The sequence below is a fragment of the Carassius auratus genome, chromosome 41, assembly GCF_003368295.1.
Source record: "Carassius auratus strain Wakin chromosome 41, ASM336829v1, whole genome shotgun sequence".
Lineage (NCBI taxonomy): Eukaryota > Metazoa > Chordata > Actinopteri > Cypriniformes > Cyprinidae > Carassius > Carassius auratus.
In genome coordinates this window covers 26,656,038-26,675,535 of record NC_039283.1, presented here as the reverse complement: position 1 = coordinate 26,675,535, position 19,498 = coordinate 26,656,038, and the positions used below count along the sequence as shown (strand labels likewise).

Below are 19,498 nucleotides of genomic sequence, written 5' to 3'. Positions count from 1 at the left end.
CGGGAAGCAATTTTTAATGGGGAACCTCCTGGAAACGCGATTGGGCTAGTTTTGGACTAGTTTTGAGAAGCAACTTGGCAGGATTTGTTGTGAACACCTGGCAACCCTGATCTGAACGCACGTGCTGGAGATATACTCAGTGCCGCTGCTAGCCATTTTGGTGCCCCAAGCATAATTCCTTTATGATGCCCCCCAAACTTTTTATTACCAAACATAACTCAATACCAATAACACACAATAGCAGCATCACAGTATAAAACTTAAGAACACTAAAAAGAGAAAGTAAAATCTTCACAGCTTTGCTGACTTTGTAAACAGTTAACAGAATAGCAAAATAAAAATTTAAAAATGTGTACAAATTCTTTTTTTTTGTGTGCAAATTCAATGTCAAAGAGCAAGTAAAGAGCAAAATCTTCTTAGACCAAATGTTGTCAAAATAAACCAAAGACATACATTTTGAGGAAGCCATAATGCTTATAACCGCGCATGAATAACCGGAACGGACCATTCGGCACGGGGTGGGGGGGTGGGGTTCTAGACTAGACGAGCAATTATTAAATATCTTTCTTGTTCCCCCTTTTTTGTTACATATACATGGCTAAAATGTGCCTAATATGTCTATAGGCTAATGAAATAATACCGGCATTAAAAATAAATAAATAAATCATTAGGCTATTTTTGGTGCCCCCTCAGCACTTGGTGCCCTACGCACAGTGCGTGATGCGCGTGCTGGAGATATACTTCTGATTACAGGAGCGTCTTTACTGACGAGATGTGCATGAAAATCGCATTCAATTTTTTGCACAGCCCTAAAATGTACTTTTGTTTCGTTTAAGCTTTTTCCAATAATGTATTTATTCATTTTTATTACAGTTTCTGTAAAAATCGAGTTAATTCATCTTTTAAATCTGTTTTACAGAAATCAGCAGTTTGCAAATTCACATTTGTTCTGTTTTGTGCATTTTGTTGCAAAGGCTCCATTTAAACTTTGAATTCTGGACGTTTATGTCTATTTGCATACCCAACAGTGATTGGTTTATCTTTCTTGCATCTTATAAGCTCCCAGCAGTAAAGCAACAGCAACGAAGCCCAAGACATGATTCTTATCCTCCAAGCACTGCGCTCTCCTTCAGCAAACGCAGATCGAGTTTAATGATGTAAAGCTTGTGCTGAAACCCTTTGATGAAAACGGAGACCTGAGTGCTTTATCTTCAAATGTCTGTCTACGAGTGCTGCTCTCTGGTTCCTGGTCTCTCTATTACAGCAGTGTTAGTGTATCCTGTGACCCCGCTGACCTCTGGCTCTGTCTGTAATGAACAGTAATGGCCTGCAGCCTCGAACAGCAGGAGACTCTCACCACGAGAGCCGCTAAATGAGAGCGAGAGAGAAGGTAATGCGTAATAGATGGAAACCGGCCGATAGTGCAAATAAAGGAGAAGCAGGAGGCATAAGTGCTCTAACGGAAATGAAAAAGCCAACAATATACAGGAAATGAGGAAGAAAAACAACGGGATGGAAAAAAGGAGCTGAATTAATGCAGACCGGGAAAATAAAAGACATGCATGTCATCATAACCTTTGTAGTCACCTGATGGAGGAGTAGTGGTTCACTAATTCACGTTCTTTTAAGGTTGATGATACATAAAAATCTAGTTAATTCATCTTACAAACCTGTTTTATAGAAATCAACAGTTTGCATTCATTCATGGGTTTAAATTTAAATTTCTTTCTGTTTTGTGTATTTTGTTGCAAAGCGTCCATTTGACCAATTTATAATATATCTTGTATGACAGCAAAATAGGTTGCAATCGTCATTTTTGGGGCAAGAATAAGCAGCAAATGTAACCAAAGTGAAACTTCTTGTACTACATCTAACTCTTCGCATCATTGAGGAACCAAAAATGGTTTTTCAATAGCATTTCTGTGAAAAAAAATTGTATTTGAACTACTTTAAATTATGAGTTAAGCTAGAGTTGCAAAAGAGCGTTCCCAACTAATGGTTTCACACACTCAATCAAAGAGTGCAATCAAATCAATGCAAACCCATACACATGTAATGTATAGTTCAGCTCTAACTCTATCCTAAATTACAGATGTATTCAGTTTGGAAAGAATTAAAATCACGAAGTACGCCTGTGAAATAAAACGCAACCTCCCCTCAGGGAAAACTAGTCCTGTCTGAACAGAGCCTGAAGCGAAACTACAACACAAGTGAAACATTCATTAAACAGTTTGATCTTTCAATCAAACGATCTGCAACTCGCACGGGATGGACGCGTTCTAATCGTTAATAAAGTCATCGAAATAGCTTTCATCACATCATGCCAGATCTTTTCATGGCCATTGTTGCTCTGTCATTGAGTGTAATTTCGCTTTTAATGACTAATTTCCACCATCTGTCCAACCCTTACATTTACATGGTCCAATTTTGCAATTGTGGCCCAATGGTTAGAGTCAGACCCAAATATCACAGGTTCGAGTCTCGGTGCTAGCAAGGATTTTTCACTGCAATTGTGTTGGAAGAAAATCACACGATGCATTTCTAGTCTCAACATGATTTGTTCTTCAGATATTACTCTTTAAAAGAAACAAGTATCAGCTTTATGCAAAATGACAAATATATGGTTCTTGACCATTGAAAATGTGTACAATATTTGTGCAGTTTTCTCATGGAGCCACATTGAGATCTCCATATCTCTGTTTTTGAAACTTCGAGGGCCTTTAAAATGAAGATACCAAAAGAAAAGTTTATTAAGAACCAGAATCTAAAAGGATGTTAAGATATCTTTAATACCTCTTGAGTTACAGGCAGGTAAACTTGAGGCAAAAAGTGCTTTCTTTGCCATTTCTGAACTGCCCCCATTGGCATACAATGAAACAAATATGACTAAAATCAACAGATTTCACTAGTAGACCTAACAATCTCCATCTACAAATAAAATAATGATGCTTCCAGCTTTCTAAAGTCATTTTTACACCCCTCTAATTTGGCTCCAAATCTCAGGTGAAACTTTCCATTCTGACCCCCTTCAACAAAATAGTGGATTACTCCGTGAATAAACATCTGTGCCATTTAATATATTGGCTTTCATCACTATACATGTCTGTCTTTCTATGGAAAAAACTTCAGCTGGGGACAGTATATTACAGTATATTGTTTTTATCATCAGCCACTGTAATAAGTTTTAATAATGCCACTGTTTGTATTAACCAGCACCAATAATAATATGTTTTTGCTTTTCGCTCCCATGTTAATAACACCTGTGAAAACTAGCAGGCAAAAACAATAATTCTCTATTTTAGTGTGTGGATCCTTTCTGAATTATTCATTTCCTGTTTTCGACTCTGTTTTCTAGTTTGCTTCACAATAATGAAAAGAAACATCCCTAACGTACAGAACAGGTACTGAATATGAAGGGAGACAGAGAAAAAGACATGCATTAAAAACAATATTAGATATGAGCATTAGAAACACGCAGGTACAGGAACATCCCAGTGACTTTCAGTCCATCAGCATGTTTTTGACAAGTCGGCTAAATTCAGATGCAATCTTCCTGCGTGTCTATTTACTCATGGGATTGAACTAAAGGACACGGCATTCAACTTCATACTCGGCTTCACAGGGACACGTAAAGATCAAGGAACTTGTAAGAGGCGGGAAACCTGTGCGCGGTAAGAAACGCACAACCCTGTTGGATTATCGGATTAGTCGTTTCACAAAGTAGGACGTCTTTTTTCCCAAGCTTGAAAGAATTTGTCACAAAATGACTAATTCACATCCTGCATCGATCATCCGATTGGCAAGGCAGATAGTTTCCCGAGGCTAATTGGGTTGCTCTGACAGAAAACAGCAATTAAGTGATAAAGGACTGGAGTTTGACCCTGGAGTCTGTGGGACGTCGCTTTCTGTTAGAAAACACTTTTCATAACTATTCAGTAAGGTGTCAGAAAAAAGATTCAATTTCTGTGTTTTTGCCACCACAGGAACTACCCCAGATAGCCCCGCCCCTAAAGCAACTACAAACCATATGTGATTGGTCAGTTTAAATGTCAGCCAGACAGACGTTGCAGTTCTATCTAAGCTCAGCTCTTGGTCAAAATACTGTCCTACAGAGCACATGAGAAAACAATTCGCTCAGTTTGATGTCAGATGAGAGGACGGTGCTGATCTCATTCCCACACTGACCTTTCATATTGTCTACAACCGGCTAAAATCCATGTTCCTCACTTCTGATTGTAAAGCAGTATTACAAATGTCAAGTTTGTTGATATTTCTACAATACAGTATTACCGTACTGGAGCAGGTCTAAAGCGGCAGGTCTCTGAATGCATTGAAAGCAGACTGATGCTTATGAAGACAGTCATAAAGTGATTTCGTGAGAACACAATTAATATATTTTAAATGATAACTGAGGTTGCAACAGGAGGCAGAATTATATTATATAATTTTAGAATAAAAAAATAATTGTGAAATACATTTTTCCAGAAATACAAAATGGTATTAATAATAAATGCTTGATATGACATGCATAGAAAGTGTACATATTTCATTATATTGTTTAACTATATCTATAGATGTTAACTATAAACAAATGACATCAAATAGAACCAAACTAGAGTCACTAAATGATTTATAAATGATAAATAATTTCTTAAAACCTATTTATTGTTCTGAACACACACACACATATATATATACATATATATATCATGCTAGTAACAAGCTAATAATGGTAGAAACATGTTAGCGACATGCTAGCGACATGCTAGTCACCTGCCAATCATGCTACATAAATAATAGCAACATGCCAGTAACCTGCTAATCATGCTAGAAACATGCTAGCTACATTCTAGTAACTTTGTAATCATGTTAACGACATGCTATCCACTTGCTAATCATGCTAAGAACATGCTAGTCACTTGCTAAATATACTAATGACATGCTAGTATCATGCTAGCAACATGCTAGTCACTTGCTAATCATTCTAAGAACATGCTAGTCACTTGCTAATCATGCTAGGAAAATGCTAGTACCACACTTATCATGCTAGAAACATGCTAGTGATATGCTTGTAACTTGCCATCGAACTTAAAACTGTTTTAACTTTTCAAACTCTCTAGTCAGGCAACAACTGCTTAAAACTTTCACGCTAGGCTTTCTCAAGCCAACTTAAAGTTTGTCTTGACAAACTTTTTTATCTAGTTCATTATATTGTTTAACTATATCTATACATTTTAACTATAACTATAAACAAATGACATCAAATAGAACCAAACTAGAGTCACTAAATGATTTATAAATGATAAATAATTTCTTAAAACCTATTTATTGTTCTGAACATATACACACACATATATATATATATATATATACACACACACACACACACACATATATATATATATATATATATATATATATATATATATATATTAGTGCTGTCAAAATTAGCGCGTTAACGCATTCGATTAATTTGAAATATTTAACGCGTTAAAAAAAAATAACGCAATTAACGCGGTTGCAGTTTTTTTTGTATTTCCAGTTGTGGCCTATGTGTGTTCAACGTGCAAAGAAATATGGATAAGACCAAGGAAGGACTTTTAGACGGAAAGTTTCAGTATAAAACCGGATTACTTTTCAGTCTGCCACAAGAAACAGCAACATTAAAATCATGAACTCAAATGTCATTGTTTAAAAAACAAAAAAAAACAATGACTGTAACAGTGCGTAAATCAGACCTTTATGTAACGCTAACGTTAATAAGCTTAAACGAAAATAACGAAATAATTGTGTAGCGGAGTATTTTTTGTACACAGTGCCGCGAACTGTCAATCACTCCTGTGCGCGTGCATCACTGTCCTCCTCGCAGCTGCAGCAACTTGCGCTCTCACTCTTCATCAAGCTTTAAAACAAAAAGGGGACAAAAAGATCATATTGTCTTTGTGCATAGGCTATAGATTAATTAGATAAATGAATATCTAAATTTGTGCCTTGCCGTCTACGGTATTTTTTTAGAACTTAGAAAAAAGATGCTGCAGCCAATGAGCAGCCAGCGGGGGCTGCAGGACGACTCAACCTCCGCAGACAGTTTTTAATGTTTATCAGACAATAAATACTCAAGATTTTGCTTTAGTATAACTCACAACGAGTTTCACACACCTTCTCCGGCCACGTTGAGTTGTTGACACTTAACAGTGGGAAAAGCGACACATGCGCTATTCACTTGTGTAACTTAAGGGTGAATGGGTAATGTAGTTTCTGCTCTGGGTGGGATGAATTAGGAAGCTTGCATTGTGAAGGGCGCTCTGAAAATCGGCAGTGCAGGTAAAAGATTAAAAACCTCTATTAAAACAGATGTCCAAATGAATGTACCGGTACGCTACAAGCACGTTCTGGGCGCACGGAGAGGTGGCGGTACGCTCAAGAGCTATATTTGGAAGTGGCAGTACTGAGTACAGGTGCATACCGGCCCACTTAAAGCACTGGCAATGACTATACTTTGGAATTTTTTTGCAGTCCACTTAGAATTCAACATGGAAATCATTTTTGTTTTTTATTGGCATTGATTGTTTTGAAATTCAAATGGAACTTACATGCCTGTGTTTTTATTTCTGTAATAAATATGGCTTTCAAGCCAACAGTTAATTTGGAGGATATTGATGGTTTATTGCAGGTATGTTGTTTACATGAGAAAATCTGTGTTACAAGTTAAACAAAAATTCCAATAAACAATCATATTTTGAATTTAAATAGTTTCTTTGTCTTGAGTTTACATTAATTATTTACAGTTTGACATTTACATATCCAAAAAGTTTCAGTCTTTTAATTGCGATTAATCGCGATTAATTTTAAAAAATTGTGCGATTAATTAGTTAATTTTTTTTAATCGATTGACAGCACTAATATATATATACACACACACACACACACACATATATATATATATACACACACACACACACACATACATACATATATATATATACATACATATATATATACATATATATATATATATACACACACATATATATATATATATATATATATATATATATATATATATATATATATATATATACATACATACACACTGTATGTATATAAAATGGCATACAATAACAAAAAAATGGCATAGTTGTATTGTCACAAAAATCAAAATGAAATAAAAATATAATAAAATATATGAATTAAATATACATTTTCTATTTTATTATATTTTACAAATTACATTTTAAGATGTTTAAAGACATATTTAATCAAAACAAAACAAATAATAAAAATTTTAACCACATTATAAATATTTTCTGATTTATTAAATTCAACTAAATAATTTATTAAAATCAATTTACGCATACAAATGTGCATACAATAGCAATAAATCTGCATTTTTGCATCGCCACAAAAACGTGTGTTGGTCTAATTAGACTATAATGAATTGTCGTGGATAAATTCCTCTTCCTGTCATTCCAGTTCCAATTTTAATTAAACTTCCTGTGCAAGTTCATTCTGAGTTTTAGCAATTTTCTAAGACAACATTCTAACAGAAATGCAACCTCTGAAAATTCTACATAGTCAGCAACTCATTCATAAATATAGTCTACACTAGGCTTTTCCATGAAAGATGAAGACAACCATAAATCTTGACGTGAAATAATAACTTCACTCACCAAACATATTCCCAATGTGTCCATTCCTGGTCAGAGGTCGTAGTTCATTCTTTCCCCAAGCGTAAAGTTTATAGCTGTCCCAGGCAAACTTCATCATCTGCAAACAAACACAAAACAAACAGGTTAAGATTAAATCTGCTTCTAACAATACGTTTAGTGTGCAGATATTAATGTGTTTCAAACTAAAACAAGATAGCAGGATGCTAAAATGTCCAAAGCCATCAAGAACAGCTGTTCACAGATCAACAACAAGCAAAAAATGAAGATGAATCAGAAGAATACGGGCTTTAGCTCATTAGACGATGATATCTCTGGTGCTTTGAAGCATGGATAAATGCATTTGAGGACTGGAAGAATTACAGGAAGAAATATGAGCATGTTATAAATGACGAGGAAAAACAACAAAGAGTTTAATCATGTTCCACAAGCTCGGTTTATTTCTGCTGGAAGCGACACACTGTCATAATTAGATGTGCTTCATCAACATACAGACGACATCCAAGAAACGGACTGTTACCTGCATGCATTAATCAAGTAAAATAATTAATAGATGCATAATCATTGATTTCTCATCTCCATTAACTATTGCACCTTTAAATGAGTTGTTTTGTTCTGTAAGTGTGTTGAACAGGATTCTTCTTAAAAATTGACTTTTTAAAGATAAATAAATAAATGCAGCTTAATATTTTTAAGCAATGAAAACCAAATAAGAATGAATAAAACTAATGTATAAAAAAACTTGTATTGTTATGCATATGCATTATAAATAAAGTAAATATTTTAAAATAATAAAAATAATACTTATTTAGCAATGATGCATTAAATTGATCAAAATATGACATTTATATTAAAATATTTACATTTCAAATAAATGCTGTGCTTTTGAACTTTATATTCATTCAAAGACTCCTGAAAAAAAAAAAAAAAAAAACTTTCTACGAAAATATGGAGTTGCACAAGCTGCTTTCTTATGTTGACTTCTATAGAATGAAAATAAATACTATGCAAGTCAATGGGAACCATCAACATCAGAAAGTTCTCAAACTCGTACAGGTTTGGAACGACACGAGGGTGATTAAATGATGACAACATTTTAATTTTTGGGTAAACTATACTTTTAAATGTTCATAACAACACCATTTTGGCTCCTAATATCTAAACTTAAAATAAAATTGTGGTTCTTGAATGGATTCGGAGCTGATTAAGGAACATTACAACGAAGCCGTGCTCTACTGCTGCGGTGCACAGAGCTCTGAGCTGGTGGCGGTGCATTTGCGAATCTCCCGGGTTTGAGCTCTGAACGAGTATCCGAGCACAGCCAGGACGAGAGAAGCTCCAGATGACGCCTGGCACCAACAACCTCCAGAATGCAGGCTCTGAAAAAGACTCTCTTCCCTTGAGGAGGAAGCCAGTAATTGATGTGGGATCGCCTCCAGCGATGCAATAAAAGGTTTTTCGACATAATAGGGAATTAGCAGGAAGAAATCCCAACCGCGATGCTTATTTGAGCTGGAGATGAAGGAGCAGCTGGGCCGGGATGTGGACGATTCTTGTGTTGCATCAAGCGTTCGTGATCGTCTGTTACTGATGAGCGATGCTGGGCTTTTTGCTCAGAGCGACTGCAACGCTTCGGTTTTGAGACGTGCTTGTTTTGTCTCTCCTGAGGCAGTTCGGGGCAAAGGAAAAGGAGAACACGTAGCAGGTCTTCTACCTGTTTGCACTTTATCTACCGGCAGAGATACATGAACACATCTGACAGTTTAAACACGTTCTGTGCTGCTGTCCGAGCAGAAATCAAACATACGTGTCTTTCCTTTTCTGTTTCCAGGATGAATGAACACCCATATAACCCTCACACTACTGTCTCTGACGGCAGACAACAGTCATACGAGCAGCTAAATATGACTAAAGCACCAGCAGAGGCTTTACACACACACACACACACACACACACACACAGATCTGTCATAAGACAAATGCTATTTGAACACTAGTCTATAAAGTGACACACAGTGACAGTATGCAGTATATTATATATGAATCAGTAGACAACACTGACCGTAATGATGCTTATGCTCAAAAATATGGCTATAAAACAATATAATGACCTCTAAATCCACTTTATTAAAACAAAATGAACTGCCTTTAAATTTAAAGCAATTGTTGATTGCAATTAGTTATTGAGTGCAAAGCATGCTTTATGAGCTTTATTACAAACATAATTTGTGTATATAATTATTTTATATATATTGTGTGTTATTGCATATGCATTACTATTTAGCACAATTATTATTTTTTTTGGGCTAATATTTAAAGGCATTTCATTAAGCATATAACACAATATGTGTGATGAAATGTCTTAAAATATGAATCAATATGCAAAAAAATAATTATATGTGTATATATATATATATATATAAAACTCTCACCATTAGATAACTGAATTAACTCTATAACCAGCTCTATTCTGTTCACCGAAGCTGCATTTATCTGATCTAAAATACAGTAAAAATTTAGAAATATTATTACAACTTAATATAGCTGTTTTCTATGTGAATTTATTGTAAAGTGTAATTGATCAAAGCTGAATTTTCAACAATCTTCAGTGTCACACGAGCCTTCAGAAATCATTCTGATATACGGATGTGTTGCTCAAGAACCATTTCTATTTATTATCAATGTAAAAAAAAAAAAAAAAAAAAAAAAATTATATATATATATATATATATATATATATATATATATATATATATATATAAACTTTATCTTTCAGGATTCTTTGATGAATAGAAAGTTCAAAGAACAGCATTTATTTGCAACATTGTAACATTCCAAATGTCTTTACTGATACTTTTGACCAATTTAATGCATCCTGGCTGGATAAAAGTATTAATAAAAATAAAAAAAAGATTATACATATTATATTTTGAACACTATACACACACACACACACACACACTCGTATTAGCATATAAAGTGCAGACATGAAATCCAGATGGTACTAATAAAAGGATTCATAAACATTTGGAGAGCGTGTAAATCTACAGAATTATGATTTGCAATCTGTCTGTATGTGATCTGTGTGCAACAATCACAATTTAGATGCAGAAAACGAAGATAATGTCTCACACACAGAGACGGCAGACGGCCTTTATTAAGATCTCAGTAAACAGGTGATGTAGATGTCTCAGATGAGGAGCAAATAAAGCCATTACACAAACATTGGGAGTGTTTCCAGCAAACCAGAGAACACATTCCCATGCCTGACACTGATGAATTGCTCCTCTGTGATACAGCTATCTTAAAATTGCATAAGCCTCTCGCAAAGTCCCTGGCACATCAAAACCATCCGCACGCCGGCCACAGAAAGAGAGAAATATATATCTATATTGACCAAATGGAAGCATAATGAGTCCCCGGTGAACTGCATGTGATCCCCAGAGGAGATGAAAGCGAGATGCGATCATTAATGGGCTTTTATCCCAGACATCCAACAAACTTCATGAAGAACAAACATGGTGAATCTCATGTAACCTGTCAAGAACACATCTGGCTCGTTTCACCCCGTAATCAAACGGAAAAATATCTTTTTATTGTGCTTTCGGTAGATGAAGCATCATTAAAGACTTTCTTTTTGTGACATTATTTTCATGACAATTACCGGTAAGCTCTATTTCTATCCAATACTCATTACTGTAATAAATATTTAATTCAGTAATGAGAATTTATTTAATGCAAAGGTCCTGCTTCATGTCCTACAAAACATGTCCAGGTCATATCTCACCACAGAATAATCTGAAATTAAATTTTGCATAAAGAAAAGGATGCTTGGTTTTAAGGCCATTAAGATTTTTATTTTTTATTTTTTTTGCATCGTCTAATTTTTAACGAGAGCAAATCAGCCTTGGCTTCTTGAGAGATGTTTCACATTCATTTTCCTCACATGCATATTTAAAATATTCTTTAATAAAAACCTTTGAGCCTTGAACCAAAATGTCATCTTTTTCTGAATTGTTTTGATATTACTGCAATAAAACTAAAGTTTAAGGAAACTTTTTTGGAAACAATATTTTGTGCACATTTCTTACAGTTTTTCCCGTTTTATCAATGCATGTATTTTCCATTTTCATTTTCAACTGAAATAAAAGACAGAAAAACTTTAATTCAGCTAAATGCAAAGACACCATTAAAAAACTAAAATCAATAAAATTTAATAAAATCTCTCCCACTCTCTCTCTCTATATATAGTCAACTTACCCTAAAGGAGAATAAAAACTAATAAAAATGACAAAAACACACAAATAAAGTTACTACAACTTAAGTTTAAAATTTTAAAAACTTAAATAATTACTTTATTTCAGCTAGTTGCCAAGGCAAAAAAATAATACATTTATTTTAACTGTATATATAAACTGATATAAAAATAAATAAAAATATTGACAACTAAAATGACAAAATAAAACAATAAAATTACTAAAACTAAAATAAAATATATATATATAAAACTCTAATTTAATTTTAGCTTAACTTGATGTACTAACTAAAGATATTATATTTTTTTTTTTTATTTTTTTATAGTAGCCTACAACACAATTAATAATACTAAAATTAAATGGAAAACAATAAATAAAAAATAAAATCTGTTGTGGTTAACAGTAAGTTCCCTTACTCTATACAGTGGAAATCAATAATAGATCTAATAGTACATTTTGCATAATTTTACAGTTAAATACTGTTAAATGCACCATTTTTGTCAAGCAGATAAGTTTCGTTGTTCTAACATGAAAACTACGCTCATCTAAACGTTTCTTGGGGCATGTAATCTCTCTGAACCACCTGAACGATTCTGTTCCCTTAATGACTAATGCCTAATGAGTGCTGTATAAAGTATAGTGAAACTTTGGAAGGTGTTAGCCCTCAGATTTGCTTTATAGTTCATTAGCCATCATCAGGTTAGAGACATTCACGAGAGATAGATTCAAACACACCAGCACACAGAAAGGTTTCCTGAAGCTCATTCGGACGGATAACAGCAGTGAATCTGCATCGAGAGGGTGTGTGAAATCCACTCTAAAAGTGATGAGGAGGAAGTCAACTGATGGAGGGTCTCAGTCGCTCGTGATTGCGAGCAGCTGCGCTGGAAAAAGCCAGAGACGCAGATTAAGGAGCACAAGAGGACAGGAAGAGTAGACAGAAACACAGTGCTTAGAGGCTAAATGAGCAGAAGAATCCGGTTCAGTCCAATCACACAGGGTTTTAGACACTCGACTTGTTTTCTGAATAGACAATAAGGATTTTTTTTTTTTAATGCATCATTTTTGACTCATCTTCATTTCAAATGAAGTCAGTTCACTCAGCGAGCATATTCACAAGACTAACCTATAGCCCTCTGAATGGGGAAATACTGAAGAAATGCATGAACTGGAAGTTGTTTCTTATTCTCAGACTGCATTAAAATAGTATTTACTTCAGGCTGGTGTCAAGCGAGCATCTCAGGATGCTGACTGTTTCTATGGCAACCAGAGCTTCTAGCGGCAACTGCAGTGATGCACTGACTCTAGCAATTGGTTATTGGCCCTTGTAATTATTTTAATTTAATTAAAATAAATAAATTTTAACTGAAATTAAATATTAAAAAATTAACTAAAAACAAAAAAAAATTAAATTAAATAATAAAATAATAAATACAATTATATATATAATAAAATAATAATCATAAAATAAATATATTAAACTAAAAAACTTGTAAATGATAAATATTATTTTCAGCTAGTTGCCAAGGCAGTTTCTAGTTTACATTTAGTTTACTTGATGTACTAAAAAAACTTAAACTTTAAAACGAAAAAAAAAAATTGAATAAATGAAAATTAAATAAATACAAAATTTGAATTAAAACTATAAAATTAAATTAAATAAAATATAAAATTTTAAACTATACACTGCACAACTCTGTCTTGTTTGCCTGTACAAATATCTGTACATTCTTAAATCAAGATGCATTTACTGCAGGAAAAAAAAATCTATTTTTAAATGAACTTATGCTTAAAACAAGAACTTTTTTTAGTTTAATCAAATGTATTTTTTCTACTTCATGGGCAGATTTTGTTTCTTGTTTTAAGCATTGCTTGCTTAATCTTACTACATTTCTCTGAAAACAAGACTTTAAGACTAAACAACTCAGGTCATTTTCCTTTCCAAGTCAAATATCTTTATTTAAGAATGTTTAGAAACTTGTGCAGGAAAACAAGACTATGATCTATGGCTTCACTGGAGGAAAAATGACAAATATTCTGCCGCTCAGCAGAAATTAATTTGCTACAAAGCTGCTTTCTCTCACTGTTCTGCTGTTTGCCTTCAACAAACTCTCAGTAACAAATCAAACGCTTCTGGAGAAGTTCAGTAAATAACCGTTGGGAGTGTACATACATATGTTGAATAGTCTCTACTGGAAATTGCAAAACCACCGATTTTCTGCATTCGAGGACACAAAACAATGAAGCATCCTTTAAACAATGGCAAAGAAACACAATGGGCTTTAAGCGTATTTACGAAACATATCCTAAGCCAGAAAAACGGCATTGTGAGGCGAACGGTGCCATCCACACAAAACACACTGATGGATTCTGGAGAGAAACAAGGTCAGGCATTGATATCCCATGATCCATCAGGCCCCATGTGCCCGTGATTGGAGGAAGCAGCCCGGGACGAATTACTGCCACCTTAAGAGCTCAGAGCCACGACTAACTAAACGATGGGGAGAAAGTGTTGAACACAAATTTGATTTAAGACCGCAGGGACATTCAGATATTCAATCTACAGTACAGTGCTCAATCATCCACCGATCAGATGCTGAAGACTGGTCCTGATGGAACGGACATGTTCACATAAATATCACAACATCGTAAAACTTTGGATTCGAAAAGGCCATTAGTTCATTCATTGTGAATACTGTGTGTGTGTATATATATATATATATATATATATATATATATATATATATACAGTATATATATATATATATATACATATATATACACATACATATATATACACATATATATATATATATACACACATACATACATATACATATATATATATATATATATATATATATACATACATACATATATATACAGTATATATATAGACGTATGTGTATATATATATATATATACACACACATATACACATACATATATACACAAATATATACACATATATATTAGTGATCAACCGATGTATCTGTTTACCGATATTTTTCCCGATATTTAAGCATTTTTCCATAATCGGGTATCGGTTTTGTAATATCGGATTCGCCGATTTACGGCGCCATCTTGTGGCCGTTTTGAGATTTCCGCCATTGCAGCCCGGGTGTCTGAGGAGATCAGTCAACAACAACTCAGTGCACAGGTAAATATATGTTCTACTTGGTTTGCTTTAATTAATCAACTTTATGTAACATAACAGACATGCACAAATGAGATCTGAGACATAAATTCATGATATAGTTAATTTATGCAGCTTGTTTCTAAACAATTGAGACGAACTCATTGAGTCACATAGTGTAATTCATCATGTCCTGCCCCAATAAAGACGTATCTTTACATGAATTAAATAAAACAGACATGAATGAGTGCATGTTGAAAATAAAAGCGTTGAATTTAATTCTCTATCTGTTGTATTTGCTCACCATTAGTCTAGAAGAGAAAGTTTGTTCATATTGCTTAGCAACTGACGGATGATCTGGAGGCTTAAGCACGGCGACTGAATGAAACTTTTGACAAGATTATCTTGTTTAAACACCCTAGATTATATTATCATTTACTACATAACAATTATTTCGCTAAAACAAAAATAAATATAGCCTACCGCTTTGTGGAAATTAATTATTTATTATCTCCATGCGCGATCGCGGTTGATTAAGTTATAATCAAACAGCACTTTGTCAGTTGGCATTTCATGATTTAACGTTAGATTGAATCTAGATCATAAAATGCCAACTGACAAGTGCTGTTTAACTTTATATAGTCTCGGGAAAAAAAGTTTGTTCATATTGCTCAGCACCTGACTGGGTTGATGATCAGGAAGCCTCAAGCACGGCCACTGCATGACATTTTTGAAGGAAGCAGGCTTACAGGGCAGAATGCTGAAAGACTCCGTTTTCTACACTAAAACCTAGTTCTGCTTAACTGGGAGTATTAAGTTACACTACTAAATAGCTATGCACTCCTAAATAGCCCTCCCGCCCCCACCAATATGTTAGAATCATTTTTGTGCTTTATTTTTTTACCTGTTTTTATTTTTTTACCTCATCAAAGCTTTTATTTTAAAACAAAGACACTTAGTAACAGTGCGCTTAAATGTTTTGGACTCAGACCCCTCTATTTATTTGTGTATAAATATAATGCTTTGTTTTTTTGTATGCAAGGAGGGAGTGATTGTTATAAATAAAATGTTTTTTTCAGCTCATTTGTGTTGTAATAATTGTCAGAAACAGAAGTATAACAGTAAATAAATATCGGTTCTGCATATCGGTTATCGGGTACATAAACATGCAAATAATCGGTATCGGTATCGGTTATAAAAAATCAATATCGGTCGATCACTAATATATATATATATATATATATAGTATATATAGAAATATATACAGTATATGTAGACATATATATATATAGTATTTATTTTATTTTCATATAGTTATTTTTGTACATCAAGTAAAGATAAATTAAAATGTTGCATTGCCAACTAGCTGAAATAAGTTTATTTATTTTATTAAATGGTTTATCTATCTATCTATCTATCTATCTATATACAAAAACATAGATAATTAAAAATAAATAAAAAAACTAATAAATAAATATATTAAAGACATACACATATACTTATATAAAATAGCCAATTGAAACAACATCACACACATTTTTGCATGCACGATACTGTCAATGGACAAACAATCTGTCCTCCGTCACATCCCATCCCAGACAAACAGGGATCAGATCACAGAAAATAAATCAGATCTGGCAGGTTTTTCTGGCAAGGTTACAAACATCTTAAGAGCTGCTTCACACCATCACTAACTCCACCAGAGAAGAGCTGGCTCTCAAGACCCCCAACAGCAGCCTGACGTGATTAACACCCAGCAAAAACAACACCTCACCAAACACCGAGCCCTAAATCTCCCGAATGTGAACGACGGAGCAGAACGGCCCATGTGTGAGCATCTCTGGGCCAGAGAATGGTTGTAAATGCCTATTAAAAGGGGCCGTTTGTTTTCAGTGATGTGATTCATGGACGATATTTCTCAGCGCTGGAGAGACGCCACAGCAAAATGTGTTTGTTTGGACAATTTGCTCAATTCTAATTGCACAGCTGCTTCTGTTGCCCGGTTAAAATGCAGGACAGGGAGACAGAGAAATATTTGCTTACTTCACTCGTTGGTTAACAATTGAGAAAGAGCACAAACAGCAGACACTTGCTTTACACACACACACACACACACACACACACACACACACACACACACACACACGAGCATGCATGTCTGACACAGAGTTGTGAATCTGAAACGTTACCAACATACTTTGAATTTAAATGAGTTCAACTAGAATCAAGCTGCTCTTTCAGAAATTAACTGGCTACAAATGACTAATATTAGTAGAGAACTACAATGAAGATATGTGAGCAATGCTTTTTAAATAATTTTACAATTTAAATAAGACCGCATTATGTGGATTAGAAGATGCTCTTATGAATCCTATAATTTAATAATATCTTCTAAAACATATTTCCCCTTAGTTTTAATGAAATGTAAAATATATATTCAAAATGTTTCTGCCATAAAAAATAAATAAATATATATATATATAGAAATTACATATAAAGTTTGAGAGGGAAGAAAATTAAATATAGAAATGTAATTAATAATTAGAGTAAATATTGTGTATGTATTTATTCATACCAAATGTATAATATAATTTTAAAAAAAGACAAACATAACTTGAAAAAGCAATGCTTGATAAATTGAGAACTACCTGAAGCTTAATAGCTTGTTAATATTTATAAAAATCTTATGTATTAAGGTTAAAATGAAATGTATAAAAAATGTAAAATATATTTCAAAAATGTTAATTTAATTTACAATGTTTGCGTGCGTAATTTTCAAGTTTGGATGGCTGAAACAAGTTTGAATCAGAAACTTTGCAATAAAAGCATGAAGAATTAAACCAAAACATTTCTCTCCTTTCTTGATCATTATAAACTTGACATCACTCACTCAACAGGGCTCATGGGTCTCCAGCGACACCACGGCTGGCCTCTGCTTAAAGAGCTCATGAATAATTCACATGAAGAGAGGCCATTATAACGGGTCGAGCCGGCCAGAAGCTGCTTTACTGCAAGACGGCGCTAAAATTTCAGGCCTGTTTTCAGGCTGGAGGAGCCACAGGGGAGAGATGAGCGAGACGGCCGAAGCTGCCCTCGGCTACAGAGAGCATTTAATCCCATCATGCAGTTTGCTTAAAGACCCTTTAATATGTCACACTTACAAACCAATTAGTGGTCCTGATGCTACTCCAGAAAACAACTGCATTGAGAGATTTATGATGTGATGACGGCATGTTAGAGCCTGAAACCTCCCGGGGGAAGCAACTAACCTGAAGAACTGAATCTACTAGCAATGCAACAGTGGCTCAGTATCTTTGACGGTAACAAGCTATTTTTTCAACAACTTCTCTATTATTTGCTGTCACATGTATTCACACGATCATGTGATACTAAATATTCAGCTTTGATCGCAGCAATAAATAGCATTTTACAATATATGCAAGCAGAACCGTTATTATGAATTGCAATAATATTTCACAATATTACTGATTTTTACTGTTTTTGATAAAAAAAATGAAGCCTTGGTGAGCATAGGACACTTCTTTAAAAAAACAAAAACATTTAAATATCTTACTGACCCCAAACGATATTGTATGCATTAATTAATAATAATAAAAGCGAGACAGATAGTTAGTATTTACAGTATTATACAGTAATCTATGAAATCTATAGTAATCAATGATTATTAGACTTTTAATGTAATTATTATATTATATACCGTTTTCAATATTTTTACCTTTTTTTGATTTGTTATTGTTTCCATATATCGTATTCGGGAATACTTTGAATCAATATTGAATACAAATGTATTATATTATATAAAATCAAATCATGATGTAATCATAAAATGTAATCATAAGTGACATACACTTTCAGAAATAAAGGAGCTAAAGCTGTTACTGGGGTGATACATTTTTAAAAGATACATATTTGTATCTTAATTACCCCTAAATTGTGCATATTAGTCCCTTAATGGTACATATTCGTAGCTTTTGTACCTTTTCTTTTTCCGAGAGTGTACAAACTGGTTCAAAAAGCAATGCTTGCTTAAATTCCTGAAGCCTAAATAACTAGTTAATATTTCTAATATGATCAGTGCTGTGATTTTGGGAATCATGATCTTTCTCGTGTCGCTCTATTGTTTCCAGTGCTGTGTATGAAGCTTTGCTCTGGCATCCGTTCGCTTCAGGCACTGATAGCGGGGACCGGCGCCAGTCTGTACGGCACATGAGAGAACAGTAGAGTCCAGCTCAGTAGAGGCCATTCTGTCCAGCCGATCTGTTCGTAATGTTGCCAACTGGACAGCAGGCCTTTGGCTGATGAAAGACCTCCATCTCTAACGGCTGATAGAGCCACACAGATGCAGCTCCGCCAGAGCACTTAATGGACTCCACACATTAAATATTTACTGTCACTTTCCGCCTGAAGCCTGACTGTTAA

At 34.1% G+C, this 19,498-nt stretch overlaps 1 protein-coding gene across 1 annotated transcript in view; it reads right to left on the bottom strand.

Annotated features, from left to right (window-relative positions):
- Positions 1–19,498, bottom strand: part of LOC113059463 (mannosyl-oligosaccharide 1,2-alpha-mannosidase IC-like) — a 104,985-nt gene that overhangs the window by 20,990 nt on the left and 64,497 nt on the right. The window contains exon 2 of the mRNA XM_026227996.1: positions 7,671–7,767. Within this exon, the coding sequence (XP_026083781.1) occupies positions 7,671–7,767 (97 nt within the window). The remainder of the gene's footprint in view (positions 1–7,670; positions 7,768–19,498) is intronic.